At 34.3% G+C, this 18,720-nt stretch overlaps 1 protein-coding gene and 1 non-coding gene across 2 annotated transcripts; one reads left to right on the forward strand and one right to left on the reverse strand.

Moving 5' to 3' along the window:
- Positions 1-13,811: 13,811 nt before the first annotated feature.
- On the reverse strand, positions 13,812-13,918 carry LOC141699488 (small nucleolar RNA R71). Its single transcript, XR_012565948.1, has one exon. It is a non-coding gene; the product is annotated as a small nucleolar RNA R71 (small nucleolar RNA).
- A 2,551-nt stretch (positions 13,919-16,469) lies between these two features.
- On the forward strand, positions 16,470-17,522 carry LOC141696173 (uncharacterized). The gene is made up of 3 exons (XM_074500354.1): positions 16,470-16,604; positions 16,782-17,021; positions 17,235-17,522. Exons 1-3 carry the CDS (start codon positions 16,470-16,472, stop codon positions 17,520-17,522), a joined length of 663 nt encoding a protein of 220 aa, XP_074356455.1.
- Positions 17,523-18,720: the final 1,198 nt, after the last annotated feature.

Consider the following 18,720-nt stretch of genomic DNA (forward strand, 5'->3'; position numbering starts at 1 on the left):
AAGGACGAATAATGATGCAAAATTTATAGAACATGAGAAATTTTCTTTAAAAATTATAGGAAGTAAAATCTAAACGTACATAATCAAAGATGATCGAAACAAAAAAATAACGTAAAAGATAATGTCCAAACTCTGATGAATGTAGTTCAAGTTATACAAAGAAAGTAATTAGAATCGTGAAAAGCCAAATCTCTACAACAGTCAAGATCAACCAAAACAAAAAAATAATGCTAAAACGAACCGAGTAAAAAAAGATGAAAAAACAGATTATATTTCAAAACTATATAATATTTTAAAAATCTCTTATTCAACTTATAATATGTTTCGACTTTATGTTCTAAAAATAGGAGCTAAAAAATGAAATTTTTATCTTAGTATTTGAGGTAGAGGAGTTCGAGAAAAATAAATAAATATGATTCGAGCGATTATAGAGCTCACATGAATTTTTCTTTATAGATATTAAGATTAAGATATTGATTGGGGTAATTAAATGTTTGAAAAAAATTGTTAACTAACTTTTTTAGATATTTTTTGGGTATTTTATACTCCCTCCGTTTCGTTTATATTGTACACAATTCCTTATTAATTAGTCCCAAAAATATTGGTCACATTTCTATATCAAAGCAAATTATGTTTTATAAATGTTAATATTTTTCAAATATGTTAACAATCGAGATTAAGTTAGGCAATTTTGAATTGATTGCTAAATAGGTGAATTTAGATTGGTGATCAGTATAAACATGACGAAGGGAGTATATAATTTCGGGGTTCGATACAGAACCAAAAAGCAGCGGTTCAGGTTTCGTTCCTAATGTTGAATTTTATTTGTTCAAGCTCAGATTTGATTTTGATAAAAAAATTACAGCATTGACTTTTATCAAACTCGAATCATGCTGACCTGTAGTCAATTCCTTCCTACTAGAATTAGTGTTTAATTGGTTTTAGTTGATTTATTGTTAATGAGTGGTATTAAGATTTCATAAATCGTTAGTATACAATTCCATCCAGATTGACTTGTGGCATGCAGTAAACCAGCTTGTGATACTTTGAAAATATGTTACTTATATCATATCAGAGTTGAAATACTTTGAAAAAAATAATGTACTTAATTTAGCGGGATTAAAACTCGTAAACGGTAGTAAACAAATATATTTCGTAACTTGGATCTCCGAAAGAAAATTGAAAATCAAGTGTACCGGTTAACGTCCGGTTGTCGATCCGTGGTCCACAATGCCCAAGTGCCATATTGTCTTATTTGTGCTCATATGTTAAGGTGTGGATGTTATTAGTACTTTTATATACACGGTTTTGGCTCCCGAGCGAGAAATAAGCAGGTTTCCATAAACTTGTAATCACGTAAACACCTTTTCAGAATTTACTTGGTGGTAAAATTAGCGTTTCAAAAAGCATGTTCGTACATTGGTAATAGCAAAATCTTCTCTTCTCTTTTGTACGGTCTCATAAACATGTTGATGGAAAATATACATGTTTACCAACAAATTAACGAAGGGTTACGAAGTGCTCGAGTCTCTTGATCTACCGAATTTGACGAGTCTCTTGATATATCGAGTTTGGTTACTGACATGCGCGTGTGTAATTAATTTTAAAAAAAAATAATATATACTTATTTTGAAGCACACGTATTCGTTCGGTATTGGTCCGCTAATATCAATTTTTTGGCTGATTTTCTTTTCATTTACTAAAAAATAGATTAACTTTAAATTAAGTAATAGTAGCATTTGTTTATGCATGAGCAAACTTAAGAAAATGCAGAATATATATTTGAGGTTTCATGCAGGAAGAACATAATAGTGCAATAATCAGGGACCACTACGATCCCTTCCACTACCAGTCTGATGCTTAGTATTATACTATTTTGATATAATTTTTACATTAAAATGATGTAAAAATAATGTTATTTTTAAATTAAACTCCATCTCATCAATACTAAATTTTACATCATTAATGTACTATAGAAAATTATTTTATTACTAAAGTATAAAAATAAAGTTAAAAATAATAAAATAGTGGGATATAAATGGAATAAATTTATTTTATTAAGGAGTACACGATCAACAAGGAAATATAAAAAAATTAAAATTTTAGTATGACATTAAATTTGGTGTAATTTTTGACGTGACACCAAAATGATATAAATTTTAGAATTGGTTTGAAAAAATTTTTATACTAAAATAATATAAAAGTGAATACTTAGAATTAGGTTGATAATGATTTTACCGGCCACCAACCCAACAATTAAGATGATGAAAATGACGGGGGATCCGTGAGGTCCATTGATATTTATATTTATGTGGTATAAACAATAATCCCAATGCGCTACCAATGAGAAGCACCTGATTGTCCACTCTCTTCTGCCACCCTTCTGTTCCCTCTGAACACGCGCTGGTAAAGGATTATACTGCAATATTCAGAAAAAAAAAGTGTTTTTACCCTCTGCATTTCACTTCTTAGTTTTTTGTGTTTGTTGGTTTTTTACCAAAATTTACCAATTTTGTGGTAAACCGAAATTTACAATATCAAGAATTCTAATTGGTAAGTTGTTAGAATTAAGTGTTGACTAATAGTGTTAAATAAAGAGCAAAACTAAATATTTAATTGATGCTATTTATGTATTATCTGAATACTAATAATTGAGCCGTAGAATGTGGTCTGTTCTCACTCCCATGCAGAAATTAGGAAATTTTTTATTGTGTTACATGAATTCCGTTAATCTTCGATGATTTCGATGAAGCTTAAAATTTAACTTTAACAAATGTAGAATGAACATACGGTTATTGCTCATCTTAACATACAACTGAAAATGTGAATGGGTTTGTATCACTTGACTAACATGTAAGAGGCGAAGGACTCAACTTTGAGCGTTGTTCAGCCTAATATAGCAACCATCTGACTCGCAATTATGCAGATACGTAGAAACATTTATACACAGAAAATTAAAGTATATGTATGTAATGAAATTATGTGATTAAATGATGCTTATGCAAAAGCCTAAAAATGCTCTTGCTTTTCACAGCAAATAAATGAAACAGATAATGTTACAAAAAAACAAATATTGATTTGAAGTGTAAAAGTGGATGAGGCTTTGATAAGAATCAAACAATGAAAATAAGAAAACAAATTTTATTTATGGAAAAGTGGGATTTGTAAATTAAATGACATTTTGTGTAGTATGCATGTACATACTAATTATTGAAACTACATATCGGCTTTCACGAAGAAAGGAAAACAGGGTACAAACAAGTCATGGATCTCCGAAAAGAAAAGTGAAAAATCAAGTTTTCTGATTAACGACCGGTTGTCGATCTGTGGTCCAGAATGCCCAAGTGTTATTTGTGCGCATATTTTAAGGCGCATCTGTCATTAGTACTTTTATACACAGGTTTTTATATAGTACATGTAATCATGGGGTATATACTTTTTCAGAGTGAATTGGTAGTAAAAATTGTGTTTCAAAATGCATGTTTGTACAACATTGATAATAGCACAATCTTTTCTTTCCCACTAAAGTGAAGGTAAAAAGGAGAAGAGTCTTTTATTTATTCAAGAGAAAGTCAAATCAATCTTCTTTTTTATTTGTAATGTCTCACAAATATGTTGATGGAAAATATACCCATTCTGGAGTGGACTAATTATCTACTTGGTTATATTGACATAAATGAGCTCCGAAATTAAAATTTGAGGAGAATGAATAAAAAATGAACTCCAACAAATTTCTTAAGCTTTTACAAAAATCTAAGAGTGCCAACATCCTCCTTATGCTTAAGAGTTTCTCTCCTCCCTCTGCTCTATAATTTATTATATATATAGTTACATTTCAACTTTATTGCATTTCTTTCTAAAAATATGTAAGCATTTTTTAATAATAGTAACTTAACTGAATGGCTAAAGATATTGTTGGAGATGATGTGTAATTTTGTATCTTAAATTCTTAAGAGCCAATTTAAATATATTATTTTTAGCAAAATATTTAAAATTTGTTGGAATTGCTCTAAGATGGCCATGAAATAAAATATGATATCAAGTTAGTCACTTGAGTTATTTATGCGTACATTTCATTAGTTTTCATAATATTTAACGATAAAAAATATTGATTTGTTAAAGTTTAAGATATATTTGACTAGCGAGAAGTTTAGAGATGTTAACGGCCATGAGTTTAACTCTGAAAGTGATTAAACTAAGATTAATTGATTCTGTTAAATTGAGGACAATTAAGGGTGATAACTCCGATCTGCAGCCTGGTCCTTTCAATCCCGTCCTGAACCCTTTTTTAAAGTTTAACTGCTAATGGGTGTCTGCAGAATAACACCGGAGGGGGTTTTGAGCCCCGCGACGCCTTCGATATGAGAGTAAGAACCTGCTTTTGGATGATGAAGGTAAAAATATAAAGAGCTTGTGTGTGTACGAGTGTGTATGAGAGAGCGTAACCCCTAAATTTTTTTCCCTTGGGGTATTTATAGTTCAAGGATAGGGTTCTGGGGGTTGATATCTTTAGATCAGGGTCGTTCGCCGCTAGGGCGGAGGACGCCTATCTTGAAGGAATTTCATACACATGTTTTGGGCAAGGACTGCCTTAGAATATACGAAAGTCATAGTGACGCGTGTCCTACTTGTCACAATTGTTGGTTGTTGATAGTTATCATTATCACGTTCCTAGACTTGTTCCCCTCGTGCTCTTCCATAATGGGACGTGGGGTTGGATTGTTCCTGGATTGGGATGGACCCGACTTCTCCCTTGATCCTGACTCACACTAGAGATTTTTATATCCTATCAAAAGGAGTGTACACGTCGGTGATTTTACTGACTATCTTAATACCGTTTTCAGTTTAGTAACCAACTTGAAATATCAAGTCTACTTCAACCAAGTAGATAATTAGAAAATGCTAGAGTCCCCGAATATTGTTACATTTTTTTCAAATTCCTTATAAATGATAGCTTCCCTCATAATAATTTGAAACCTCTCATGCATTTATATACGCCCACTAATTAAATCTCGACACTTGTGCTATCACATAATTTTGTAACTATTTTGATACCCATATTACAGCCCACATATTCGTTTGATATTGGTCCATTCATATTTTATGGTTGATTTTTTTCTTTTACAAAAAATGGTTGAACTCGTAGGAAAAGGATTTCGTAATTTAGTAGTAGCATTTGTTAATGCATGAGCAATTAGGAAAATGGAGAATATATTTTTTAGGTTTCACGCAGGGAGAATATAAGAGTACAGTACATGGAGCACTACAATCCCTTCCGCCATCGGGCACCAGTCCAAGAATTAAGATGAAAATGAAGGGGGTCTGTGGGCCCCATTGATATTTATGTGGTATGAACAATAATCCCACTGCTCTACCAAATGAGAAGCACCTGATTTTCCACTCTCTCCTGACACCCTTCTGCTCTACCAATTGTGATCAAATGATGCTACTGCAAAAGTCAAAAAATGCTCTTGCTTTTCACAGCAAACAAATGAAAAAGATAATGTTTAAAAAATTACACATCCATTTATTTTGAAAATAAGGAAGATAGATAAACAAGTATTAATTTCAAGTATAAAAGTGAATGAGGCTTTGATAAGAATCAAACAATAAAAATAAGAAAACAAAGATCAAATTATAATTTTATAAATGGAAAATGGATTTTGTAACTTAAGTGACACATCGTATCATCTTTCATGAAGAGAGGAAAACATGGTCCATCCACCAACTCAATAATTCACAAAAGAAGGGCACTGTAGAGATCTCTGTAGGTCCATTGTTTTTTACTTGCTGTATATTAATTTGTATCAGTATCACCCTATTATATTACTCAACTCCTCACTCAAGCATGCGGCGCATAATCCTCTCCCCTCTCTCCCCATCTCTCTCTCTCTCTCATCCCCTCCCTCCCTATAAATATATACCCACACAGGCTTCTACGCGTAGCATTTCTCCTCAGCAACACACACCACCCACGCACATTTCACCCCCTCTCTCCTCACACATACATAACATACATTCACTTTATTCATTCTCTTCAATCGTTGCATATCAATCATCTAGCATATTCCTCCTATCACCATCGTTAACCTCACCGTTTACGATCACTTTTTCCATTTTTCCAACTCTTTCATCAATCTGGTACACACACTCTCTCTCTCTATCACATATTTTCATTTTTGTTGATTTTCTGTTATAAATGTTGTTTACCAGGTTTAGAATTTACGCTTTTATGTTATGGGGTTAAATCTCAAAGTAGTCACTGAACTGAAGGACATATATCAAAAAACACACTCAAGTTATCAGCATCTCATTTGCACCACTCTAGTTGAGAGTAATGATAGAGCCGTTAGTCAAATAGTTGACTTGACGGAAATGGTCTGGTGACGTTAAAAATAATTACAGCTTGGAGGACACCTGGCGACCTAAGCTCAACTAATTAAATTAACAATTGAACTAATATATATATATACACATACAAATATCCATATACACAAACAAATGTCTAAAGCCCCTTTAATTGAAAGTCTCAGAATTGGTTTGATGGATGAATAACATATCTATGTTAGTCAATGTCCGTGTGTCTTTAGCGGTGTGTTACATGTGTAACTTGGTTGTGCTTCTTTTTAAATTATGTGTTTTTTAACTTTTTATTTTTCATTCTAAGATCAAAATATAGTTCTTGTTAATTTCATTATAATCTCAAAATTAGATAAAGTCTAAACTAAAAATCTTGTTTCAAAAATATTATATCAATTTTTTGTTTCCTTTTTAACATTTCAACAACTTTTGGGTTTTTAATAAATTTGAAGGGAGTGGTTGAATTCTAAAATTTAAAATCTTATTTTTAAATAAAATTTCGATTATTTTTGTAAATTTTAAAAAATATGTAAGTTAAATTCTCAGTTTATTTACTTTTTACTTTCATTTTTTAAATTTCACCGATCTATAAATTATATGACAAATACAAAAGTTTTCAAGTCGAAAAATAATATTTTCAGAAAATCAAAACAAAAAAAGTGTGAATGTAAAATTTAAAATCTTGATTGATTCAAAATAAAACTTCAAACTTTTTTATAAATTTTAAATAAAGGTTTTTTCATTTAATGTAAAATTTGAACTTTCTAAAATATAGAAAAGGACTTTTTATTTAAGATCAAGTTTATTTTTAGAACAAATTGATGACTAATTATAAATTTAAGTTAATAATTTTTATAAATTTTAACATATTTCCTAACAAATATTATAAATCTAAAATTTAAGGTTTTAATTTTTATATAAATAAACTTGATTTAATTTTAAAAATTTGAAAACTGATGTTAAACTTGAGCACCTTCCACCTGTCAGACATCATTTCCAGCTATTACTTCCGTTGAGTTCTATCATTTTTCTGTTAAGTCAAAGAGGTTGACTAACGGCACTATCATTACTGTCAACTAGAGTGGTGCAAATGAGATGCCGATAACTAGAGTGAGTTTTTTGATACATACCCTTCAGTTTAGTGACTACTTTGAGATTTAACCCTTATGTTATGTGTGTATATCCGTACTTATATTTATGCAGCTGTAAACTTTCATGTCTAACAATAATTCCCCCCCCCTCTCGTCCTTTTTTGTTTTTGTTGAGTTTCTTTTATAAATTTTATTTAACAGGTCTAGAGTTTCTTTTATAAATGTTGTTAACCAGGTCTAGAATTTACGCTCTTATGTGTGTATATGGAGCTGTAAACTTTCATGTCTTACAGTACCTATTTATTGAACATATACGATGTTATTGAAATCAATAGCCCGTCATCTCCACTTTCAGATGTTGATAGGTTATAGTGTTTTTTTTTCATTTTACCATTTGTTTTTGCCAAGTTTCTAAAATCGATACAAAATGTGCAACGGTAAGTCAACCTCGAACCAGTTTCATCTCAAATAGTCAAGGTTTATTATAATCTCGGCAGTTGTTAATTACTTCATGTTGTAACATACTAATGTGAATTTATTTATTTATTAGCAAACATTTCCCGTGCTATTGTAGTTGGTGTCGGTGCTCTTTTTCCCTCCCGTTCACTTAATACAGGAGGTGTGTTTAATCTTTTTTCGGGCGAAATATATATGATGGTCTGTGATTTATAGTTATTATTGTTGATAAAAGTTTTTGATGTACTTGTATTTTGCATAAATGAGAATTTGTCTTTGTCGAAAAAAAACAGCATATCATTTTGTAATATAACTATAATAATTCTATCATTTTCATTCGATTTCCAAGTGATTGTTAAAAAGATTTATAGAGGTTGTTTTGGTATCAGGCACTGTCAACAGTCCGTCTCTTTTCCTTGGCAATGTACCCGAAGGAGCAGATAAGAAAGAACTGAGAGATTATTTTAAACAACTTGGTCTTATTCATTAAAATGGCCTACATCTGCAGTTTCAGGTATAACACAATTTCTTCAAATTATATTTCAAAATTTGTATGGCACTTGTTTTAATTATAATGAATGTGGTATTTATTTTAGAGAAACTCTTCGTCGTTTGGGTTTATTCATTTCCTTTTGGAAGAGTCCTTTTAAAAAGCTCTGAGGGTAAATAAGTTTAATTTTAATTTGATTTTTGGTTTTGACATTGGTTTCATTTGGCATAGAGAACTAATCATGCATATATATTCATTCATGCATGTAGGGTCCACCCCTAATGATCCTGGTAGAGACTATCACGGTGTACAAGCTATACATCAGTTTTCAACCGTAAACTTATCTATTTTTCTATTTATTTTTTCACAATCGTATCATATATTAAGTCTTAACTAGTTGAGTTTAATTTACGTCTATATTACATTAGAACTACGTTAAAAAATTATTTGATAGGATATCACTTTCCTGTTTTATGTTTTGTATGATCTAATATGATTCATTATAAGTACTGATTGATGCAATGTAACTTTTAAGTTTAAAATTAATTAAATACGTGCACTTAAATTAAAATATAATTAAATTTATAATTGTAACTTTCAATACCTTCTTGAGTTTCGAAATTTTTAATCCAAAGTAAGAAAAACAATCTACTACTTTCATCGCATAAAAAATACGTGAGATTCATTTTTAGTACTAAGCCATTAGGCCTAGATAACCGATATACAGAACCTGACTTAGGCCCCGTTTGGTATTGCTATTGCAGACAGCTACATCATTTTTTTGCTGAAAAACTATCAGAAAGGTGTTTGGTAAATTTTAAAAGCTATTGCCTGGAAAAGCGCTTTTGATTTAAAAGCTAATGTTAGCAAAAACATGTCCCCCCATGCTTTTGAAAAAAGCCGTTTTAGGTTCTTGCAAGAAATATCTATCAATTTCATCATCAAACCTTCTCAAAAACATTATTTTTATATATTATATCTCAAAATATGCATAAATTAAAAAAATTACCAAACCGTCATTTAATTTTCCTGACAGCACTTTTTCCACCAGCACTTTTTCTCACAGCACAACAGTTTTCAACATCACTCCCAAACGGAGCCTTAGAAACAAAAGGACACTGAACATAATACACTACACAGCCCAAAACTAACCACATACTAATCTAGTAATCTGTGTTTATAACTTGATAAATGAGATTGTTGTAGAAATTTAAAGAGAGCAAAATATTCAAAAATTAGTATTTGAACGTTAACATAGAGTTCCACTTTTACACAAATTTGTGCGTGTTTTTACGAAAAATTGACTGAAAATTTAATTTTAAGATTTCATACATTCACGATTTGCATTTATAATTAGAAAAAAGAAGAAAATGACCAAAATGCCTTATATTGATTTTGAATGGTCCAAATACAGCTGGTCAGGAATGTGGCTCTAAATACCCCGTTAAAACATTATTGCATGTGCTGAATCATATGTTAAGAGAGTTTCACGTTATTGATGGTTGTAAATAATTTGAGTCATGTTAAGTGTAGTTTAATTTCCTATTACGTCCCCATCTAAATAAAATTATGAAAGTGGGTATAAATTGTTATACCGTATAGTTAAATGTTAAGTATTGAACTTATTGACTGGTTGATAAGTGGATTTTATATCTACTTGGAACGCTTCATTACAGGCTTAATTTGGTGTTTTGGCCTCAAGTTATTGGTATGTTTGATGTGTTTTTGTGTTATTGCATTGTAGGGCACTAGTTGGAGGAGGAAAGGGCTTTACAAGGATTTTATGTTGATAAGAGATCATAGTTTGAAGTCTAGGACATTTTCAAGTTGTAGAGAATCTCTTTAGCTTCGCGTGAGCAGTTGAATCGCCTAATTCTGACGAGCAGAACTCAAGCTACGGCTAAAAGAAGAATTGTAAGAAAATCACCAGAATGTCGGCGCATCGTGCCAGAACCGGCGCGCCCGCGCGGCCCTTTTTGCCCCAAAATCCTGTTTTGAGTGGAATTTGATGATTTAAGAGTCCAAATCCACTAGGGGCTTATATATAGTGATAAAAGACGTTTTTAACAACAAGGAGCCAAAGGAGAGCAGTAATAAGACCTAGAGAGCACAAGACGGCTACGAAGAAGAAGATTTTTATATTCTTCAATATAGTTGATACTTTGATGCTTATTTTTTATTTTTTTTGAACCTTGGTACTCTTATATTGTTTATTATCATGTTTTCATTGGAACCCAGGGTGACGATGAGTTTGATTATGAACTAATCGTTGTCATGGGGTTCTAACAGATTTATCTATGGATTTTAATAGTTAATTGTTGAGTAATTGGCAGTTTGTAACCCACTTTTATTTTCATTTTTGTGATTTGGGTCTATATTATTTTCTCTGTCAACATGCACCCCATAAAAATTAATTTCACTTCTATTTGCACCCCAATGACGACTTTCCATCCAAGATAACCGTTAACGTTAACGGAAGCGAGGGCATTTCAGTAAATTACTAATTAAAACAAAATAAAAGAAGAGTAATTTGCACTTTGTAACCCATTTCTTTGGGAGTTTTTTTTCAATTCGGGTCTATATTATGTTTCCTTGCAAGTTGCACCCTTAACTTTGAATTTCGCTTTGTTTTACATCCCTGGATTGTTTTTAACTTTTATATTAGGGGTAAAATCAGAAATTTCTGGTCTCCAAGAACAAATCACCGAATCCTTCGATTTCCCAATCCAGACGTACAAATAAATACATGAATCCATTGCAAATAACAAGCAAAAGCTATCTGTAATATCAAATTTTATGAAAAATGCCCAGAAATCAAACCCCCAATTCGAAATAAGAATAATATTATCGAGTTTAATTTTTATTTTAGCGGATATGAATCGGCATATTAAAGATTCGATCCAGGATTTGACCCGATAAAAAAATCTAATTATAAATGGAGCGAATATTTAATAGGTCGATCCATATTCGCTAAAATAAAAAATTAAACTCAATTCTAGGATTCTTATTTCGAACTGGGGGTTTGATTTTCGGGTATTTTCATGAAATTTGATATTACAAATAACTTTTGCTTGTTATTTGCAAATGGGGATGAACATTCGATTGGTTCGGTCCAAAACTGGACCGAACCGAATAGACCGAAAAACTGAATTGTCATTTTTTTCTTGGACCGAACTGGACCAAAATTTTATTATGGACCGGACCTGACCGAACCCAAATAATTGGATTCGGTCCAATTTTAGACCAAACAGACGGAATTTTAAAAAAGAAAAGAAAATTGTATTAAAAATTTCAAACAAAAAATTATGAAATCTAAAATATAATTAAAGTAAGGTGATATGTAGAGTTCTAAGAGTGTACGAGTATAATTATAAATTAAAAACTATGATTATAATTTTTAAGATATATGTAAATATATAATATAAAATTATAGTATTTATGATTTGGTCTATTCGGCCAATTCTGTCCGGACCGAAATATTTTTTTAAATAATCGGACCAAACCAAATTTTATTTCGGTATATTTGGTCCGGACAGAATAGAACGAATTCCTGAAAAATCAAGACTAAACTGCATTAGTACGGTTCGGTTCAGTTTTTCGGTTTCGGTTCGATTTGCTCAGCCCTATTTACAATCGATTCGTGTATTTATTTATTGGTTTGGATTGGGAAATCTAAGGATCCTACGATTTATTATTGGAAACTAGAAATTTTTGATTTTACCCCTGATATAAAAGTTAAAAATGGTCCAGTGGTGCAAAACAAAGCGAAATTCAAAGTTAAAGGTGCAACTTGCAAGGAAACATAATACAGACCCGAATTGAAAAAATGCCTAAAGAAATGGGTTACAAAGTGCAAAATACTCTTATTTTCTTTTGTTTTAATTAGTAATTTACTGAAATGCCCCCGATTCCGTTAAAGTTAACGGTCAACTTGGATGGAAATTCATCAATGGGGTGCAAATAGAAGCGAAATTAATTTTAATGGGGTGTAAGTTGACAGAGAAATTAATGTAGACCCAAATCGCAAAACTGAAAATAAAAGTGGGTTACAAACTGCCAATTACTCTTAATTGTTTTAAATCCTTTGTGTGTGGTGATTTATGATTTCCTAGTTTGGTTGTGCTTTTTCTTCTTTGATTCGTAGCTAACATCTATGACTGTTTGTTAATATCTACTGAAGCGAAAGTGAATATAGAGGTTTAGAACTTGCCATGCTAGCATAGGTTTATGTATGAATTGCCATGCATAATTCGTGGGTAATTTTAACCATCTTATTCACCCTATGTAATCACGATAGATAACTTGCTCTTAAACCATTATGTTTTTTATCTTTATAGACATATAGGGACTAAGCATAATTGGTGTCTATTCAACTTTTATCTTAATTATGGATGTTTGATAGTAGGGTATACGTATAACGAAAGTTAGTATATACTAGTTTTGTATTTTCTGATTATTTGTCATCACCATCACATGCTAGGGTTAAAGACATAACTTTGAATGAAGTATTTAATGAAGTTAGAATCCAATGTGTATTCTTATATAAGTAATTCAATCTTAATTCTCTTAGTTAATGTTATTTAGTATAATCTCTTAGTAAATTTAAAACTCATATTGTTATTTGTCTTAGCATCGAACGATAACCTTACATTGTTGCATAGGTGCATAATCTGAACTTAACCTAAACCAGTCCCTGTGGGAACGAACTTGCCTTATATCTTATACTACTTATGATCGTGTAAGCTTGCGTGTATTTTCGCGTTTGAATTGCAGCGAACAAGTTTTTGATGCCGTTGCCGGGGATATCGATGTTAAATTTAGTTTATATGCTTGACATCAGTGGTCGTTAAAGTTCACTGACTCGGATATTTTACTTACTAGTTACTTTGTTTGTGTGTCAGGTACTCTAGAGAGCTTGTATGCGAACGCGTTCTCAATCTCGTAAGGAAACACTGGACGAAGTTGAAGTAGTTGAAGAAGTTTTTAAAGAAGTTGAGAAAGTTGAAGAAGAAGTTGTTATTGTAATGGGAAAACCAGCAGCGAATCCGAAAGCTTTGATGGATTATTCTCAACCAAAGATCAATGACATTCAGTCTAGCATTTTCAAACCATCCATTGCGGCTAATACTTTTGAAATCAAGTCTAGCACGATTCAAATGGTGCAGAATTCAGTACAGTTTGGGGGTTCTCAAACGGAAGATCCCAATATGCACATTAGAGATTTCATCGAGATCCGCGACACGTTCAAGTTCAATAATGTTTCTGAAGATGTTGTGAAGCTGAGGCTTTTCCCATTCTCTCTGAGGGATAAAGCTAAGTGCTGGTTGCATTCTCTACCACCAGGTTCTATCACTACTTGGGAGGATCTTTCTCATAAGTTTCTTACTAAATTCTTCCATATGGAGAAAACAGCTGTAATCAGGAATGCTCTTACTCAATTTGCACAGCAATCGGGAGAATCTTTATGTGAAGCTTGAGAGCGCTATAAGGAGATGCTTAGGAAGTATCTTCATCATGGAATGCCTAATTGGATGATCATCAATTACTTCTATAACGGTTTGGGAGCACAGTCAAGACCCATGCTCGATGCAGCATCAGGTGGAGCCTTATGGGCTAAGAGCTATGATGAAGCTTATGAGCTAATTGAATTGATGGCTGCTAATGAATATCAGAACCCAACTCAGAGACTACCTCAAGGCAAGGTAGTAGGAGGTGGATGCAGCTACGACTATAGTTGCTTAGCTAAAGGCCTTAACGATGAAAGTGGATTCTTCGACTAATTATGGAGTTATTCAGATCACTAGTGTCTATGAGCTTTGTGCAGGTGCGCATGAGACGGAGCATTGTGCTATATCTAGTGAGTCAGCTCAGTTTATGACCAACTTTCCGAGGTTGCAGTAACCAGTTCCTGCCACTTATCATCCTAACAACCGCAATCATCCTAACTTCAGCTGGAGCAACAACCAGAATGCAGTACAACAGCCTTATCAGCAGTTTGGAGCAAAGCAATTCAACCCTCCTAGTTTTCAACAACAGTATGCACCAAGATAACAAATCCAACTTCAATAGCAACTGCATGGAAGCGCAGGTCAATCTGCTAATGAAAAATCTGAATTGGAGGAGTTAAAGCTTATGTGCAAAAGCCATGCGATTTCTATCAAGACTCTGGAGAATCAAATAGGGCAAATTCCCAATGTTTTGTTGAACCATCAACCGGAAACTCTTCCTAGTGATATAGAAGCTAATCCAGGCAAGAGGGAAGTCAAGGAGCATTTGAAGGCTAACACATCGAGGTTTGGAAAGGTCACGAACCCCCAAACTCAGCAAGATGAAGATTCTGTTCAGAATGCAGGTGCATCTGCACCTTTGCCAATTCCTGAAAATGAGATTGTAGCTGAAAAAGTTGTGCATAAGGATACCGAGGTGGAACCGAAGAAGGAAGCTGTTGGAAGCAATCCTCCTGAGGGTAATATAGGGGATAAACAGGTCTACCCACCTCCGCCATATCTTAGAAGACTTTAAAAGTAGAAGTTTGATAAGCAATTTGCTATGTTTTTGGAGGTTTTCAAGAAGTTGCACATTAACATACCTTTTGCCGAAGCTCTAGAACAGATGTTGAGCTACGCTAAGTTCATGAAGGGTATTCTATCTCGGAAGCTAAAACTTGAGGAGGTGGAAACTGTTGCCCTAACAGAAGAGTACAGTGTTGTACTGCAACAGAAAATACCTTCTAAGCTTAAAGATCCAGAAAGCTTCACGATACCTTGCACCATTGGCAATTTGTCGTTTGACAAGTGTTTGTGTGACTTGGGAGCTAGCATCAATCTGATGCCCTTGTCCATTTTCAAGAAACTTGGACTACCTGATCTTAGCTGATCGCTCCATCACTTTTCTGTGAGGAATAGTGGAGGATATCTTGGTTAAGGTGGATAAGCTCATCTTCTCTGCTGATTTCATCATTGTAGACTTTGAGGAGGATAAGAAGATTCCCATTATCTTGGGAAGATCATTCTTAACTACAGGCCGAATTCTAATTGATGTACAAAAAGGTGAACTAACCATGAGAGTTCAGGGTCAGGATGTCACGTTCAATGTCTTCAATGTAATGATATTCCCTACTGATGAAGAGGAGTGCTTTAAAGTGGAGTTGGTCGACTCCGTAGTGACTTTGGAGCTTGATCACTTGCTAAGGTCTAACGCCTTAGAAAGAGCCTTAACGGGGGATTTTGATAGTGAAGATGAAGTAGGGAAAGAGTAAATGCAGTATTTGAATGCATTCCCATGGAAGAGGAAGTTGGACTTGCCGTTGGAGTCTCTTGGATTCGAAGAGCTGAAAAATTATCCAAACCATCTCAAGCCATCTATTGAAGAGGCTCCTACACTTGAGCTCAAACCACTACCGGATCACTTGAGGTATGCATTTTTAGGCGATGTGTCTACTTTGCCTGTTATTATTGCATCTGACCTTTCAGGAAGTGATGAAGATAAGCTCTTGAGAATTCTGAGAGAGTTTAAATCAACAATTGGATGGACTATAGTAGATATCAAGGGAATCAGACCTTCTTATTGCATGCATAAATTTCTGCTTGAGGAAGGAAGCAAGCCAACTGTTGAGCAACAAAGAAGGCTAAATCATATCATGAAGGAGGTTGTGAAGAAAGAAATTCTTAAATGGCTAGATGCAGGAATCATCTATCCTATCTCTAACAGTTTGTGGGTGAGCCAGGTGCAGTGTGTGCCTAAGAAAGGAGGCATCATAGTTGTAGCTAATAAGAAGAATGAGCTCATCCCTACTTGGACAGTAACAGGATGGAGAGTTTGCATGGATTATCAAATGTTAAATAAAGCCACAAGGAAAGATCACTTCCCGCTTCCATTCATTGGTCAGATGCTTGACAGGTTGGATGGTCATGAGTACTATTATCTTCTGGATGAATATTCGGGATATAATCAGATTTGCATTGCTCCAGAAGATCAAGAAAAGACTACGTTTACTTGTCCATTTCTCTTTTGCTTTTCGTCGAGTCTCTTTCGGACTTTGTGGTGCACTTGCTACTTTTCAAAGATGCACCATGGCCATTTTCTCAAATATGATTGGCACTAATGTGGAGGTGTTCATGGATGACTTTTCCGTGTTCGGGACTTCTTATGATGAATGCTTGTACAGTCTTGGGTTGGTGCTGAAAAGATGTGTTGAGACCAATCTGGTGCTCAATTGGGAAAAATGTCACTTCATGGTGCAACAGGGTATCATTCTTGGGCACAAGGTATCTAGCAAAGGTCTTGAGGTGGATAAGGCCAAGGTAGGGGTCATTGAAAATTTCCCCCCGCCAATCTCAGTTAACGGAGTCCGCAGTTTTCTTGGTCATGCGGGTTTTTGTCAGCAATTCATCAAAGATTTCTCCAAAATCTATAAGCCTTTATGTAATCTGTTAGAGAAGGATGTTCCCTTCAAATTCGATGAAGAATGTCTAGCTACTTTTGAAAGCTTGAAAAAGAGTTTGACTACAGCACCTGTGATTACTGCACTTGATTGGAATGAGCCCTTCAAAATGATGTGTGATGCTAGTGACTATGCAGTTGGAGCAGTACTTGGCCAGAGGAAGCAGAACATTTTCCATGTGGTTTACTATGCTAGTAAGACCCTTAATGGTACTCAACTGAATTACACTACTACAGAGAAGGAGTTGCTGGAAATTGTCTATGGTTTTGAGAAATTTCAATCTTATTTTCTTGGGACAAAGGTGACAGTTTACACTGATCATGCTGCTATTCGATATCTGGTATCGAAGAAAGATTCAAAACCTCGCTTGATTCGATGGATTCTTTTACTTTAGGAATTCGAGCTGGAAATCAAGGACAGAAAGGGTATAGAAAATCATGTAGCAGATCATCTATCATGTTGGGAAGATCAAGGCAAGGCTTCACTGGACAAGACATTGATCAATGATTTTTTTCTCGATGAGCAACTTTTTGGGGTGCAAGAAGAAGAACCATGGTTTGCGGATCTTGTGAACTATCTTGTAAGTAATGTTATTCCCCCGGAACTCTCTTATGCTCAAAGAAAGAAGTTTCTACATGAGGTGAAGTGGTATCGATGGGATGAGCCGTTCTTGTTTAGATAGGGAGCTGACCATATTATCCGGCGATGTATTCCGTATAGTCAGACGGAGGGAATCTTGCGCAACTGTCATTCTACTGTGTATGGTGGACATTATGGTAGAGAGAAGACATCTGCTCGTATCCTTCACGCAGGATTCTTCTGGCCTACTTTGTTTAAGGATGCTCATCAGTTCATTTCGAGATGTGATCACTGCCAATGAGTTGGTAATATATCCAAGAGAGACAAGATGCCTCTTAATGTGATGCTAGAAGTTGAGATTTTCGATGTTTGGGGAATCGACTTCATGGGGCCATTTGTCTCGTCCTGCAACAATCGGTATATTCTGTTGGCGGTTGATTATATGTCCAAATGGGTCGAGGTGAAAGATTTACCAACTAATGATGCTAAGGTGGTGATTAACTTCCTTCATAAGCAGATATTCACCCGTTTCGGCACTCCAAGAGTTATAATCAGTAACGAGGGATCGCATTTCTACAATCGCAAGTTCACTGCATTGATGGAAAAGTATCACGTGAATCATCGTATAGCCACAGCCTACCATCCTCAAACTAATGGGCAAGCTGAAGTGTCTAATCAGAAGATTAAACATATCTTGGAGAATGTGGTGAGTCCATCAAGAAAATATTGGTATTTGAAGCTAGATGAAGCTGTTTGGGCATATAGAACAACATTCAAGACTCCTCTTGGTATGTCTTCTTTTCAGTTGGTGTATGGGAAGGCGTGTCATTTTCCTGCGGAGTTAGAGCATAAAGCATATTTGGCTTTGAAGAAGCTAAATCTTGACATGGAAGCTGCTGGAGAGAAAAGAATGCTTCAACTAAATGAGCTCGAGGAGTTTCGACTACATGCTTATGAGAATAACAAAGTGTAGAAAGAGAAAGTCAAGAGATGGCATGATAGGAGATTAGTGCGCAAGTCTTTTGTGCCCGGTCATAAAGTTCAATTGTACAACCCACGTCTCTGACTTTTTCCGGGAAAGCTTAAGTCGAGGTGGTCAGGGCCATTCACGGTCAAAACTGTGTTTCCATATGGAGCTGTGAAGATTTTTGATACGCATCCAGATCAAGCGTTCAAGGAGAATGGGTAGAGATTGAAGCATTACTATGGAGATACGGCGAACCGCGAGGTGGTGAGCGTCGTTCTATCAACAACTTGATTCGAAGATTCACGTCAAGCTAGCGATGTAAACCAAGCGCTTC

Source organism: Apium graveolens, chromosome 11 (genome assembly GCF_009905375.1).
Source record: "Apium graveolens cultivar Ventura chromosome 11, ASM990537v1, whole genome shotgun sequence".
Lineage (NCBI taxonomy): Eukaryota > Viridiplantae > Streptophyta > Magnoliopsida > Apiales > Apiaceae > Apium > Apium graveolens.